Source organism: Telopea speciosissima, unplaced genomic scaffold (assembly GCF_018873765.1).
Source record: "Telopea speciosissima isolate NSW1024214 ecotype Mountain lineage unplaced genomic scaffold, Tspe_v1 Tspe_v1.0671, whole genome shotgun sequence".
Lineage (NCBI taxonomy): Eukaryota > Viridiplantae > Streptophyta > Magnoliopsida > Proteales > Proteaceae > Telopea > Telopea speciosissima.
The window spans coordinates 1,893-16,809 of NW_025318007.1; the positions used below are offsets into that span (position 1 = coordinate 1,893).

At 36.6% G+C, this 14,917-nt stretch overlaps 1 protein-coding gene across 1 annotated transcript; it reads left to right on the plus strand.

Moving 5' to 3' along the window:
- Nucleotides 1-1,700: 1,700 nt before the first annotated feature.
- LOC122648267 (ornithine aminotransferase, mitochondrial-like) lies at nucleotides 1,701-13,616 on the plus strand. Its single transcript, XM_043841501.1, has 10 exons — nucleotides 1,701-1,966; nucleotides 4,100-4,208; nucleotides 5,123-5,353; nucleotides 6,450-6,609; nucleotides 6,978-7,033; nucleotides 7,255-7,407; nucleotides 8,364-8,461; nucleotides 9,409-9,489; nucleotides 9,854-10,087; nucleotides 13,230-13,616. Exons 1-10 carry the CDS (start codon nucleotides 1,833-1,835, stop codon nucleotides 13,390-13,392), a joined length of 1,419 nt encoding a protein of 472 aa, XP_043697436.1. The 5' UTR covers nucleotides 1,701-1,832; the 3' UTR covers nucleotides 13,393-13,616.
- Nucleotides 13,617-14,917: the final 1,301 nt, after the last annotated feature.

The following is a 14,917-nucleotide window of genomic DNA, read 5'->3' on the forward strand; positions in this document are numbered from 1 at the left end:
ACGTAACTCTCCTGTCTCGATCGAGCCGCCTTGATACGGCCCCTTAGTAAATCTACATTCACCACGGTGCCTTGATCATCTCAGGTCTCAATAAACGCCGATAACTGGTCTCATCCCAATTTACTTCTTTAGGAGGATGGACAACTGGTTAATCCGTCCACGACACACCCGAGGAGGTTCCTCAACTATCCCAGGGTATGATACTCAAGTACTCAATCAATTCCAATTGACCCAAGATTTTCTCCAGTACACTTCACATGTATCCCAGGTGAAGTTACCTACCATCACTTACCCGAAAGGGCTTCGGTTACTCCCTATGGTCTTCTTCTCATCACCACACGTACATAAGGAGTTGTCATTACTTCCAATTGACCTCTTGACTATAACATCTCACGAATCACTGGTGTCAACAGTCACCAAGGCAATACCCACTATGAAAATTCAAATTAGCCCCAGATTTTGGGTGCAGGTGTAACATTCCCCACATCTTATAAGAAATTTCACCCCCGAAATTCGGCGTTTGCAAAGCTTTGGATAGATGGGGATTCTTACACAAAAAAATTCACCTCTCTTTAGGTTTAAAGAAAGAATCATTATCTTTTCATCGAAAAAAAAGAAGAGAGAGAATCATTATCTCCTGCTTCCTATTTCTTCAAGGACCTTTTTATGATAAAAAGAAAAGGCAAACAGTTTTTTGTATGGGAGTGTGACCTATGCCAATACTCCCATGTGTCTATCTCTCTCTTCCTTAAAACAAGGGGGCAGATGTATCTTTTCACATGTGTAGGGGAAAGATAGACTCATGGGAGTCGGATAGAGTTTCCCAAAAGAAAAATATCAATGTCAAATGTCAAGCGAAAGTAGAGTGATTATAGGAAATTCATAACAAAAGATGCCAATTCAACGATGATAACATAGGGTCTTGTTTTTATACAAGTCGTGCAAGTTTTCTACAAGTCAATTTTCTTTACTTTTTGGGTCTTTAATTTAATTAATTAAGTGGTGGGCCAGAGAAACAGATACGTCCAGCCAAATTCCTGTTGTGGAAAGTTCTGTTTTTTTGCAGGTCATGGAATGTATAATCATATGTAATTCTGTATGTGTTTACTTACGAGGCACCGCATTATTTGATGGACCCTTGACGTAGACCCCATAAACGAGCTCATGAGAGAGAAACATAAATTAATTAACATATGCCTTATCCAAAATTGAGGGCCATTAAAATGACAAAATCACCCTTTATCCTTCTAAGTAAAATTTTTTTGTTTTTTTGGTGCCCTTTTTAAAGAAAAGCTATGCTAATCGCTAACCGTAGTTGGGTGTGGGCGGGTACCTGTGCGAAAAGACCGTCACATCCCCTGAAAAACATATGGGTCGATCGATTATGATACCGATTCTTGAAACTTTTTTTTTTTTTTTTTTGGGGTGGTAAATTAAAACCTCGGTTCTAGAACCATGATTAACTGTCACTCTAAAATTCCTGTTACCAATGGTGGGTGTTGAATGTGAATTTGTGATGATGGATTGTAAGTAGAATTAAGAAATAAAACAGAATGTAGGGGCAATCTAGGAATTCAATAAAAACTACTTTTTTGTGTTGCTTTGTTTGGCTGGGATCAAGACGCTTTGGGAGCTGCACTCTATAAAATGCAAATCCAGAATTGGAGGAATCTGTAGAATCGTGGAGGAAGAAGGAGAACTGGGAAATTTTGTATGATTTTAGGATCTGGGTTGGTTTCCAAATTCAAGAAGCAAAATCCTATCAAACGTTTAGAACACTCTGGTTTACTTGGATAGTGTTGGTGGGAAAAACAGAGCAGCAACTGTCATCAATGGCTACCAGGAGACCTCTACAGTTTGTATTGAAGAGGATTTGCAGGGGTAGGAGTTTCAGTGCTCTTCCTGAACGGAGGCCTTCCTCTTCTCAGGAACTCATCAATTTGGAATATGAATACTGCGCTCACAAGTTGGTCTCCTCTCTTTCTCTCTCTCTCATATTTAAATGATGCAGATCGATTTCCAATAATAACATTATTATTTCAGTTTCTAATCGTTTAGCTTTCTGGGACCTTTATAGTTCTGTTTTAATTCTGATTTGATTTTCTGTTTAAAATTAATCTGTGTACATATCCGTGCTTCAATTCAATACATGCATACAAGCAACACTTAATGTCTGTTCCTGTTTTCAGTTATTTGTTCCAGGTACGAAATCTTATGTGTGTGTTCTTAATTTATTCTAATGTAAGATTCTGTAGATTTTTATGATACTGCGTGACAAGAATCAAAAGAAAATCAGATGGAAAAGAAAAAGATCCTTCCCTCAGTTTCAATTTTTTCTTTTTTGAAATGCCTTACCAAGGTCATCTCTTCTGGCTCATTATAATTGCAGAATTTCAGTTGCAAAAGTTTTTAATATAACTATCTGAAACCTTTTTGCTCTTTCTTATCTTATTGGTAAGATTGCTTAGATGGACAAGTGCTTAGACCAGATATTGCAAAGAATTTTATGTATTCAACTGTGCATAGGAAGAGGTCGGATGAGGTTCGTATCCCAGAATTTTGGCGGAGGTTAACGAAAGGGGAAATGAAATCAAGCCCCTGTTAGTCAGCAGTTTTGAATATACAAATAGAACCATCAGATGCTACTAGTAATGTCTTTTGCCCAGATCAATTTCCATTACAAGTCTGCGTAGAAGAATTAGCCCTAACATTAATGAGTTTTTAATAACCAAAGGAAAGTAATTTCCAACTGAGTTGCAGATAGACTCGGCTGGGCTCTCTAGGTGGAACTTAGGTGGCTAGTGTTATCTAGACAGCTGCTTAAGTGCTAACCTCTGTCCTCGCTTCATATTGTCTGTGTGCCTGGACTCTAACATCATGCCAACTAACAATCACCTGAGTGACATTTGAGCAATACTATTCCTAATGAATTGGATAAGATATTGTCATGCTTTTTCATCACTGGTCAGGTTCTTGAAGAGTTTGATATGAGAGAATTTTTGTCAGTTTATAATGTTTTGGTAGCTAATTAGTGCTATAAATCCTTTTCGATAACTTCTAGATTAAAAACTCAGGAGAATAATCTTCTTTGGGTAGAATTTAGATCACATCATTTTGCCAATTGAATGATTAAAACCATAGGATTTTGGCGTGGGATGTTCACCTCATAATCTAATCCTTATTAAGTTGGTATATTTTATGCCAATTTAGAACCACAAATGCATCCTTGTCCTGTGAGAAGTCTAATGATTGCTTGTACTGTGTCAAATTGTATAAATCCAAATTTAACATCCAAACAGAATACAGATATCGCATGAGACCTTTGCTAAGCCCATGTTGTTAGGCTTACAGAAGTTTCCCTATTGAGAGAGACTTAGGGTCTCAGTATTGAAAGATCAAGGAAACAGAACTGAAATTCAAAGAAAGTAGTTCAATTCAATTCCATATCTTCATATTTTCAGTCAATTGTGTATTGTTTAATAGAGGCCATGGCTGAGAAAACAGAGATTTCTTTCTTTTTGTTATTGGCGTAACAAGTATGGGTTGTACATCTCTCCTGATATTGGACTCCTATTGCATGGAAGCCAATCAATTGCAATATAGATGCATAATTCAGATACAGACAAACAAATTGAGGATGAAGAAAATGGAAAACCAAGGGCAATTTCTTTCTTATTGTGATTGGCATAACAAGAATGGGTTATACCTCTCCTCTGATATTGGACTCCTATTGGATGGAATCCAATCAATTGCAATATAGATGCATAATTCTGATATACACGAACAAATTAAGGATGAAGAAAATGGAAAACCAAGGGCAATTGGTGCAATCAATCATCATATATGAGCGGAGATATAATAAGATCTAGCAATCAATAATCAGCATAGTTTGAAACAAAGTTTTAAAACTTTGTAATTACAGGAGACTTGGTGAGGGTTTCATTGTGCCTTGATCCTCATCACTGTAACAATATATGAATTGTTTTGGGCTCAATTTTACTTCTTGGTGATCCCTTGTTATTATTTATTTTTGTTTCGTCTCCCTTCAGCTTGGTATCTGTGTCCTATTCTAAGTCAAATCTGTTGGATTAAAATGCAGTTACCACCCAATTCCTGTGGTATTTTCTCAAGCAAAGGGATCATGTGTATGGGATGCTGAAGGCCACAAATATCTGGATTTCCTCTCAGCTTACTCTGCCGTCAATCAGGTCATTTTCTCTTGATATAAAATGTGATTTTGATTTATGTGATAATTACATCGGTATTAGATTTCTAATAATCAACTTATTTTGGCCAGTTTTGGGTGAAGTTTGGGCAGGACCTCCAAAACATGTCTTATAATACATAGAATACGATGTTCCTTCCAAACTTGGTTTCCATGAACCTTGTTTTGCAATTTGCGATTTTTTCCAAAATCTAATCTCTCTCTCTCTCTCTCACTATGAAGTTTGCATTGCTTATGGTTGCAAAAAGCTCCAAGTTGTCAGAGAATTCCTTATACTTGCTTCCACCCAATTCCCTTTTCTTTTTGTTGATATACATTGTTGTGGCCCTAGCTTTTGGGATAAACTGTTGTAACATGGTAACAAAGCCAGGATGCCGGGTGTTCGATCCCTAGTATATGCGAGGGGTTTTGTTGTGTGTTGTTGTGCCCCTATGCCTTGTACCCTCGGTGCCACTTGCAGAGCCGTGTGTGGGGGGGGGGGGGTTTGCACATGCTGGGGGTGTTGATATACATTGTTGTGGCCCTTAACAGCTTGAGCTTTTGTAAGCGGTTGTAAATTGTAATAATTTTGAATGTGAAATATTCAACTTCAGAATACAACATCCGAATTAACATGACCCAATTACTGCATGTGCCTAATTATTTCCCAGTTTGGCATGACATACTCAAAGGGAACTGGTCATCAGGCTGGGCTTAGCTTAGGCAGCTTCCCTGAGTCTGTGGCCATCGAGACCAAACCCAGATCAAAGCCACCTCCAACAAAATATGCAAAGGCAATCACCAGAATCTTTTGTTTTCAAGGATGTCTACTTATGACTCAATTAACAAATACATGCTGCTGACTCTTGTCTGTATTATAACTGGATTTAAAGTTCAACTCTTGCTTCTGCAATGCAGGGACATTGTCATCCCAAGGTCATAAAGGCCTTGCTTGAACAGGCAGGAAGGGTTACTCTCAGCTCTAGGGCCTTCTATAATGATAAATTCCCACTATTTGCAGAGCGGATAAAAAGCATCTTTGGTTATGACATGGTGCTACCAATGAATACTGGAGCTGAAGGTGTAGAAACAGCTCTTAAGTTGGCAAGGAAATGGGGTTATGAAAAGAAAAAGATCCCCAAGGATGAGGTATGATGCAGTTAGTCAACCATTGAACGTCAATCTTACTAGTGGTGATATTTCTTTGGTTTACCTTGGTGGTACGGATAAAATATTTGACATGAACTGATGAATTGCAGCTGATGATATCTCTCTGATGATATGTATGCAAATGAGAATAAATTTGCATATTTTTGTCTTTGGGTTGTTTCATATAAATAACTGTTAGAATTTTTTGACATAAGTGACAAGTCCTGCAAGTTCCTTTCAAATGCATCTGTTTGATAGTATTGCTAGAAAATAATCCTTGGCGAACAATAATATCACTGGGTTCTTTTGCATTGACCCTCTTGTTGGATCACCAATTTGTGGAAATTTTTTATTCTTCTTCCCAATTCCAATTTTTGGGTTCCAGCCGATTCAGGGCCAATTCCAACCGATTCCGGTCCAATTCAAATCGGAAGCAATAGAAGCCGATCCCGTGTCCGATTTTGGGTTTTTTTTTTAAAGTATGAGTTAATATCTGGAAAATCATGTCTCATCCTCTCATCAGTCTTGTGGTGCATTTGACTTGAAAGAACAAAAGGGCCTTTGAGAAAAATTCCTTCAGGCATATAAAGTGGCTGAAAGCAGAGGGTATAGCTGTTTCTTGGGTTTAGCCTTGTAGAGTGTTTGTAAGCTTATAATGGCTGAGATACATGCTAAATGATATAGCTTTTCTTTGTTACTTTTTCCCACAAAGCCTTATAAAATGTGGAGTGGCTGGTATCTTTTTGGCTGGGTTTACACCTTCTTCTTAATTACTATATGTTTTTCTTATTCTTTTATTTAGGTTACAATCTTTTGTAGAACTTTCTATTGATGAGTAAGCTGTGATTTCTTATCAAAAATCAAAAGAGTGATCTCTTAATTATTGAAGACTGAAATTTTACTATGCACTAAGCAGTATAATGCTTAAATTAGATTTACTCCTTAACTTAGTTTGCATTCTTGAACCGCATTATCTATTTAGATGTTTTTTTGTGGGACACAAGTGATGGTTAATTGATCAAGTCTCTAGTATCCAGTTCCGTTTTGTTGGAAAGAAGCCAACTAACATCCTCTATGTAAACTGAGTTATGTTCAGGCTATTATTATTTCATGTTGTCGCTGCTTCCATGGCCGTACCATTGGTGTGATTTCTATGAGCTGTGACAATGAAGCTACTCGTGGTTTTGGACCATTGTTACCTGGCCATCTTAAGGTTGATTTTGGTGATGCTGATATGCTTGAGAACATCTTCAAAGGTATATAAATAAGAAATAATAAACCTGTTCTAGAACTGGTCGATCACATGCACAAAATAAAAATAATCAGTTCATCTTGATCTTTTTATTTTTTATTTTTATTTGTTAGCTGAAAAGTGTATGATAGTTTGAATAGTCATAGCCGCAAAATTTATTAAATTGTTTATGAGATATCTTTGGAGTAAACCATTGGATGGTGGGTCCAGTCCTTTGCACATGATCCACCTATACAGCTTTCCCATTGGTAAATAAACACATATCTGGGAGAACTCCTGCATTCCTCTTAATTATTTGTTGAGAGCTTTTGTCATTCTAATAGCATTCTAAATGTCACCAGTCTAATCATTTTCTTCTTTTCTGGAATGCAGAAAAAGGAGATCGGATTGCTGGATTTTTATTTGAACCCATTCAAGGAGAGGCTGGGGTATGTCTTCTTGGATAGGAACTTATCACAGGCTATTTGGATGATGCTCACGAATTTATTGGATATTTTTTTTCTCTTTTGTTACTCAATCCAGTGCAATTGATTTAGAACTGTATAATCTAAATTTTAAATCCTTATTGTATAGCAGTGTACTTTTCTGATAGTTTGAGCAAATTCTGTTTTGTTAATTGGATCTAAGTTTTTTCTCCCCTTTTCTCTAGGTTATAATTCCACCAGATGGTTATCTAAAATCTGTGAGAGATCTATGCTTGAAATACAATGTTTTAATGATTGCTGATGAAATACAAACTGGCATAGCGCGCACTGGAAAAATGCTGGCTTGTGACTGGGAAGATGTTCGACCTGATGTTGTGGTAAGGCATTTTAATTTGTTTGTGTCAAAACCTTACAAGTTGTCAAGGAGCACACACTTATGGTGTTTTTATGTTGCTTCTATTACATTGGCACGCATATACATGTAACATCAATCTGTTGTTCCATTTAGAAGTTCGTTAATGTTTTAATTTAATTATCTGTCTCTTTTGGTATTTCTTTTTGTACATTCTATTTTATTTTGGAGGTAAAGCTTTACACTATGTGATTGTTAAATTCTTATTCTTTTAGAGGCTAAGCTTTAAAGTGTGTGACAGCCATATGGAAGACATGCAACTATGCAAGGGTTTCTAGATTATTCAAACCTTCAAGGAGATGTCTTAGCCTCTGAATATTTGATTAGCATTTACATGATTTGATTTTTCTCTTTTCCCAGGTACTCTCCATTCAATAGTTCAGAATAATATCCCACCAACTTAAGCTGACTTTCGATTTTGACCAAGGAGATGATTGACCAATTGAATGGTGAAAATCCATTTCATGTGCACCATATGAATGGAATCTGGGTGATGGAAAGGTTAACTATGTAATTACCGTACACCAAACAAGTCCATGCATCTGTTCCAAGAGCTGCCTTCCAAATTCCTGTTTTATTAGATGTGTGAAGAAAAAATATATGGTTTTGGCAGTTTGAATGAGAATCCAAAATCAATCCTGCATAGTAATATCTTAACAGTGATGGAATTACTGTCAGCTCCACTACGACCCTGAAACTCTTTCCTTTCAAGAAAGTAGTGTGCTATATAAGACACTGTATTTGCTGTGGAAGGCCAAACAATCATGACCCTCAGCTGTGCTGTGTTCAATTTTTATTCCCAAATATGTTATGTCATGTCTGAGCTCCAGATATCTTTTAATAATTATGCCATCTTATTGAGAGCTTATTCTTTCTTCCAACTTTGATTTCTAATTATTCTATCTACATTATCTTATTAAGATTCTAGGAAAAGCAATCGGTGCTGGAGTCATACCTGTAAGTGCTGTGCTTGCAGACAAGGATATAATGCTATGCATCAAGCCTGGAGAACATGGAAGGTTTGTTGGTTCTAATGATTTATTTTCACTGAAATTTCTTAATCTGTTGTTGCAGTAAGTGCAAATTATGTTTCTTTGTTACATTGGACTAGGAGTTTTAACCACGTCAAACCATCACTTCATTCAAGTATCTTAAGATACATACCTGAGTTGTATCTAAGCCATAGTTATGTGTAGCATTGAATGCCATTGAGATCTTCAGGTTTCAGGTTGAAAACCAAGTGCGAAGAAACATGTTCTCCAAATCTTCATTAGTGGCTGCTGTTTAATCCTTATTCTTTGCTTCTTTTTTTTTTTGTGTAATGGCGCAACTCAGAAAAAGTTGTGTTGGGCACCTGATGAATTTTGAATAGGATTGAGACTGAGGATCCAGCCTGATGCAGTTCAAATTTAAGCCTGAATTTCTCAAGAGCCAGCACAAGTGGCACCCCTACATTTAGAGCTCAATCAAGCCAAATTGATAAGTGAAACATTGCCATGATAATCCACTCCAATTATATGTCTATTAGGTCTGCTAAGTGAAGTACTAAGCATTGGAGGAATGGGAATTTAGAATAAGAGTTTTGAAAATGAATTGAAGATCTAGCTTCCCAGAAAACGATAAATATGATGTAGGCCTTAAGATTTATTTTTTCCCTTTGCTCTGGATTTCACTTCATTTGGAAGCCCGGTTTGGTAAATCAGATTCTAGCATCATAGATTCCTCAATCGATGGTGTTACACAATCAATATACATTTCATTTTCCTGTGTCACAGGGTTTAGAGTGTCTCTCTCTCTCTCTCTCTCTCTCTCTCTCTCTCTCTCTCTCACACACACACACACACACACATTGAAGCATGCATATAATCCTGCACGCCTGTATGCATATATTATATGTATATGTTTGTTTTCTTGGTTTCATTATTAGATTTTACAAATATCTTGCCTATGGTTTGATTGTTTTCAGCACCTTTGGTGGAAATCCTTTGGCAAGTGCGGTGGCCATTGCTTCACTAGATGTCATCATTGAGGAGGGACTTATTGAGAGGTATGAAATATTCATTTCCAGTGATATCTTCATGATAATGAAACCTAACGATCTGGACTCCAAATTGCACCAGTATATCATAGTGGAAAAAGGACCCAGTTTCATTTAGGCACCAATTTAAGAAAATAGCTATTTTTTTTTTTTTTTAAAGTGATTGATTCCTCAGTAGATTATTTGATATGGAGTTTCAGGTTCTGGTATTTTCCTTTTTTGGGTAGTTTGTTAACGTAGGTTACATAGCAGAAAGGCATTTGGAAAAATTAAATCTCTCTCATTTGAATCTACTTGATAAGGCTTGGAGTGCTTCTGTTTATTTTCTGAATTGAAATGAAGAAGTGATTGTTGTTACTCTATTACTTTATAGGGCTGCAAAGTCGGGGCAGGAATTTAGGCATCAGCTAGTGAAGGTTCAGCAACAATTTCCTCAGATAGTAAAAGAAGTTCGTGGAAAAGGTTTGCTCAATGCTGTGGAGCTCAGTGGCAAAGCTCTGTTCCCTGTTTCTGCTTATGATATCTGTCTCAAGCTGAGGGATAGAGGAATTCTTGCCAAGCCAACACATAACACTATAATTCGATTAACCCCACCACTTTCCATGAGGTAAATAATTCATTCTTGATGAATATCCATCCTCAAATCTATCCTAATTTAATTTTTGTGACAGTAGATATACGGTGACAGAATCATGGAGTTTTACCACTGTACTGGCTTTTGACTCCAAATCATTTGGACATCTTTTGGATGCGATGAAAGGCAAAAAGTTGATACCGCTTTTGGCTTTACTGACCTGATATATGGACTGTTAGTGGTTAAGTGTTCAGCCATTTCTCTTTCCTCACCAGAGTTCATGGTCTAGATTGGATACTGTGAACTTGCAGGTGTTACAAATTCCTGGCCATTGCCAGAATGCAAGTCCAAGGGGTTACCCACCGCTATGAAATGTCAGGATTAATGCATGGGTAGGCCACATTTCAATAGTTGGTGAAAACACCTTCTATCTCTACGGTACTTAGCACCTCCTAGTTGACTTTTTGCAACCACGGTAAACTTTAATGTACTCAATTTTTGTAAATTGCGTGTTGTTTCCCAAATAAATTCTAGTACTTAGGTTAATGGAGAAAATTTTAGTTGTCACACTTCCATATTACCTAGGAGTTAAACTTTAGTTGCTGAATACTGTTAAAAACAAGAGATGGGGAGAAAGTGATGGTTAGGGGTGGCAAAATTTCAACAAATGTAGGTCCAATTGGACATTTTCCCCCTGCTTGTGCATATTTGTCTGACCTGGGCCTAGATTTTGGACAGGGACATATGTCCATGTCCAATCCAGTTTAATTCCGGATTTGCTTATCCATGGCCAATATGGTTTATCCAAATATTTCATGTTAATTTTTGGTATAATTAGGTGTATAATCAGTTAAGTTATGCTAATTAAGATTTGAATTAAATTCAGATGTAATAGCAATTCCTTACCAGTTGAACTGATATTATTACTTGAACCTAGGGAAACATTATTTTTCATATCTTAATGTTTCAAATCCAGATAAGTCTGAAACTAGGTTGACTTATTCGAATTGCCAAACCCAGACTCAACCCCGTTTTGACTGGTTGGATGGAACCAGCCAGATTGGTCAAAATTTTGCCAACCCTAGTGATGATTGGCTACCCATGCATTATTCTGTAAGAAATTTTCATCCTTTTTCAGTTTGAGTAGTTATATAGGTGGAATATTTTATATCTGATAATTTATACAGTAGGCCTTCTTAGAATCCAGCAAAGGAAACACTTGTATCAAATAATATTTTGAGAAAATAAGCAATTCATGCTTCATGACTAAAATTCTTATTTGTATGACAATTTTGTTATGAAGATTCTCATGTTCATTGCTCTAATGTCTTTGGCTCATCATACTCCACCCATGGGTTGGAGTCACGTATTCACCATTTATCACTGTGCACCAGCCCTTGAGACCTACCCTAAAATTAAAATAAGGAAAGAAGAGACTGTTAAATTGTAGGGGAATTTCTGTTTGTTTAGAAATTATGAAGATATATTCCACATAGAAAATCCTGCTATAGATAGACATAAATATGTAATTCCATATGTGTAACGATAAATTTTTATTTAATTTGATTTTTTTCTGGTGGATTCTTAAAGCTTTATTTTCCCACATAGCAATCTTCATTTAGTCTGAAATTTGATATGTGAGCAAGGGACCTCCGGCCCTACCTACCCCGAAAATGTGGACCTCTGCTGATCTGCCTCATGGCAAATAATAGGGTCGTTTAAAAAGGCCATCCTAGGTGGCCATCTATGAAACCAGATCCCTGGAAAAATCACATACATGTATAATGTATTGTTGGTTTGTAACCAATGCAAATACCTCATTGACTTGCCAATTTATAACTACCTATAACTAATTTTGTCTAATACTATTTCAATAGGAGATGTCATCCAATACATGGATGGGCATTTGATTCAAGCAGTTTAAAAATCATTTCCAATGAAAACTAAGCAATTTCACTTGCACAGTAAATGCAAAAGATGTAGTTGGAAACAGCCTGTCCGCGAAGCGGGGGTAAGGCTGCGTACATTATGACACTCCCCAGACCCTGCAGTGGTGGGAACCTTCTGAACTGGGTTTGCCCTTTTTTTGTAATGAGGCTGAAATGTTCATATTCCTGTGAAACTTGAACAATTTATGGATTCTCTTCATTTATCCTCTTATCACTTCTTTCCTCTGCCCCTTGAACTCTTTCCACCATCCCTCTTTGCCATTCAACTGATTTTTACCATAGCTATTGCTTGTAGCTTCCATCTTTATGGATTAACTATTTGTTATGAGGGGCCTGCTTTACTTATTTTATATGTTCTCAAGGATTCTTGTAAGTATGATGACAACTGATGACTAACAAACTACTTGAGAAAATCTTGGACTAATGCAGGTCCAAATTCTTCTTGCAACCATCCTGGCCAATTTGGCAGGAACTAACATTGATAGCAAACATTTGTTGACGATTGAGGAATAATTCCATCTTGAAAGTTGAAACTGAAATATCTTCTTAATTTTATACTGGCCCCACAAGTTTTTTTCTTCTTTGCATAGTCTATCAAGATAAATGACCTTGATCCGTTGGAGAATGAGAATGGTCATTTTCAGTGGGATGTTATTTGTTCATCTACTTTTTTGCATTGAAGTTCCATTATGGTAACTCAAATGTCTTTTTTACAGTTTCACCTTTATATTCCATCCACTAGAAAAATAATGGTATTGATCTAGGAGACCATAAAGATTATACTACTGCATACCCATGTGAATGATGCAAATTCAGTCCTCAACAGAGAATTCTGATACCCAAGAATGACATTATAAGCTGCTTGCAATGGTCCAATGGTTCACATGGAATATCAGGAACACTTTGATGATTCACATTCTTGGGAAGATTAGGAACATTCTGATGATCTGTCCACAGTGGATTCTAGAATATGATGTTCTAGCATCTTAATCAGGCTAATTTTGTGATAGATCTTTCAAATGGAATCCCATCCACTAGTAAGGGCTTTGACATATGGAGAGATACCATTAGTGAAAAAAGGTTTCGTATTATTTAATTGCATTGAGTGCTCTTAACATTGGTTGCAACAATTTATAGTGGTCTTTTTGGTTGAGACTTTGCCTTACAGTTTCATAATCTAACGTGGCAATTGATTTGGTTTCTATGCTTGAATGACTGCTTTACAGTATGGATGAGCTCAAAGAAGGTTCAACAGCACTACATAAGGTTCTGGAGATTGACCTACCAAAGATGAAGCAGCAGAAGCCAGAAACAGTTGCTCCAGCAGACTCTGAGGTTTGTGACCGGTGCGGTCGAAATATGTATGGCTCTTCAGATAAAGATATCTGAATTCAATGTGAATTTCTACTGCTTACTATTGAGTCTATGAGTCATACATAGCTTTCCCCTGTCCATCTCCCCTCCAATGAGAAAGGGAAAACAGGAAAAATTGTCTCTAGGTAAAATCACGACTGTACTTCTAAATCTGCATTTCCTTTTAGAAATAAAGAAATATCTTAATAAAAAATGTTGAAGGAAAAAAATTAGTGAAGAATGCCTACTGATCAGCGTATATACGCCTCTGAAGCTTCCTGCATGATTCAAGGACCATCACCTGGAAGCTTCATGTATCTATCTGCTTCAAGAAGTTGCTTGGGGTTCCCTTATTTACTTTTGTTTGATTCATTATGTCCAATAATTGCTTGAGAAACAAATAAGTTTCTGAAATTTATACATCTTTAATAACATGAATATATTCATCAAACACTGATAAACATATAAAAATATTTAAGATTCTAATAAGAAACATATTTGGGGGCCCATTTTATGCATTTGTAACAAATCTGGAGAGATGGGGTAGAGACATAGGGTCAATCCTTTGGCATTAGAACCCTTACCATGGTTCCACTCCAAATGTGATCCTGACTAACCATTTCAGATAACAGATGCATGGGCTGTATGCGATACTGCCAGTACACAACACCCACATTCATCAAGAATGGTTTGAGTCTTGTATTCTGCTATCTGCAACAGAGAAGAGCATATATAATCCACTTTTTGATTATTATAACAGTGATGCATTTAGCCTGGATAGGTTTGATCACAATTATGGTACAAAATGTTTGGTGTGAATATATTGATGGAAGGTATGGCTGCTTAGTCTATAGGTGCTTGTGAGAGTCATCTATGGTTTTTGTTCGAGCTTTTAGGCTCTCGGTATATATAGAACTTTCTGAGAAGTCTTCAACATCTTTATAACTGTTTATGATGTAAATGCAGTACAGGCATAGTTCAAAATCTCGCTGAAATTTCGGATATTTCGGCCAGGCCAAAATGAGATGCTATGTCGAAATGACAAAAACGCAATACTTCCGAAATTTCAGTGCAATTTTGGAAACTTCCGTCATCTCGTTTTGATAATTTTGGTAAAAAAAAAAAACACCGTTTCGTCAAAATTTTGGTTATTTCGGTCATTTTGTTCTAGTATATCAATTATTTCAGCATTTTACACCCAGAAATTGCCAAGCAAAACTCATAAGAAAAAAATACAATATTTCGTTGAAATTTCGGTCCAACTGAAATGGCCTTCCGAAACGAAGACTTAATACCATGAGTAAAGGTCGTGTTCAATCCACATGGGAAGGGGGAAAAGGGAACTGAAAAGCATAAGGTGCAGATCATGGATAAAACATCTATGAGCAAAGAAAAATGAAGAATGACAAATTGGGTCTCCTACATCACAACATTAAAGCAAACTGCCACATCAACTAAAGCAAGCTCCCCAGCTTTATGAAAATCCCATTGCTTCATCCATACGAATTTTTTATCAAACTTTTTTTGTTAAGAGAAATAGTATTGCAAAGTAGAGCAAGTG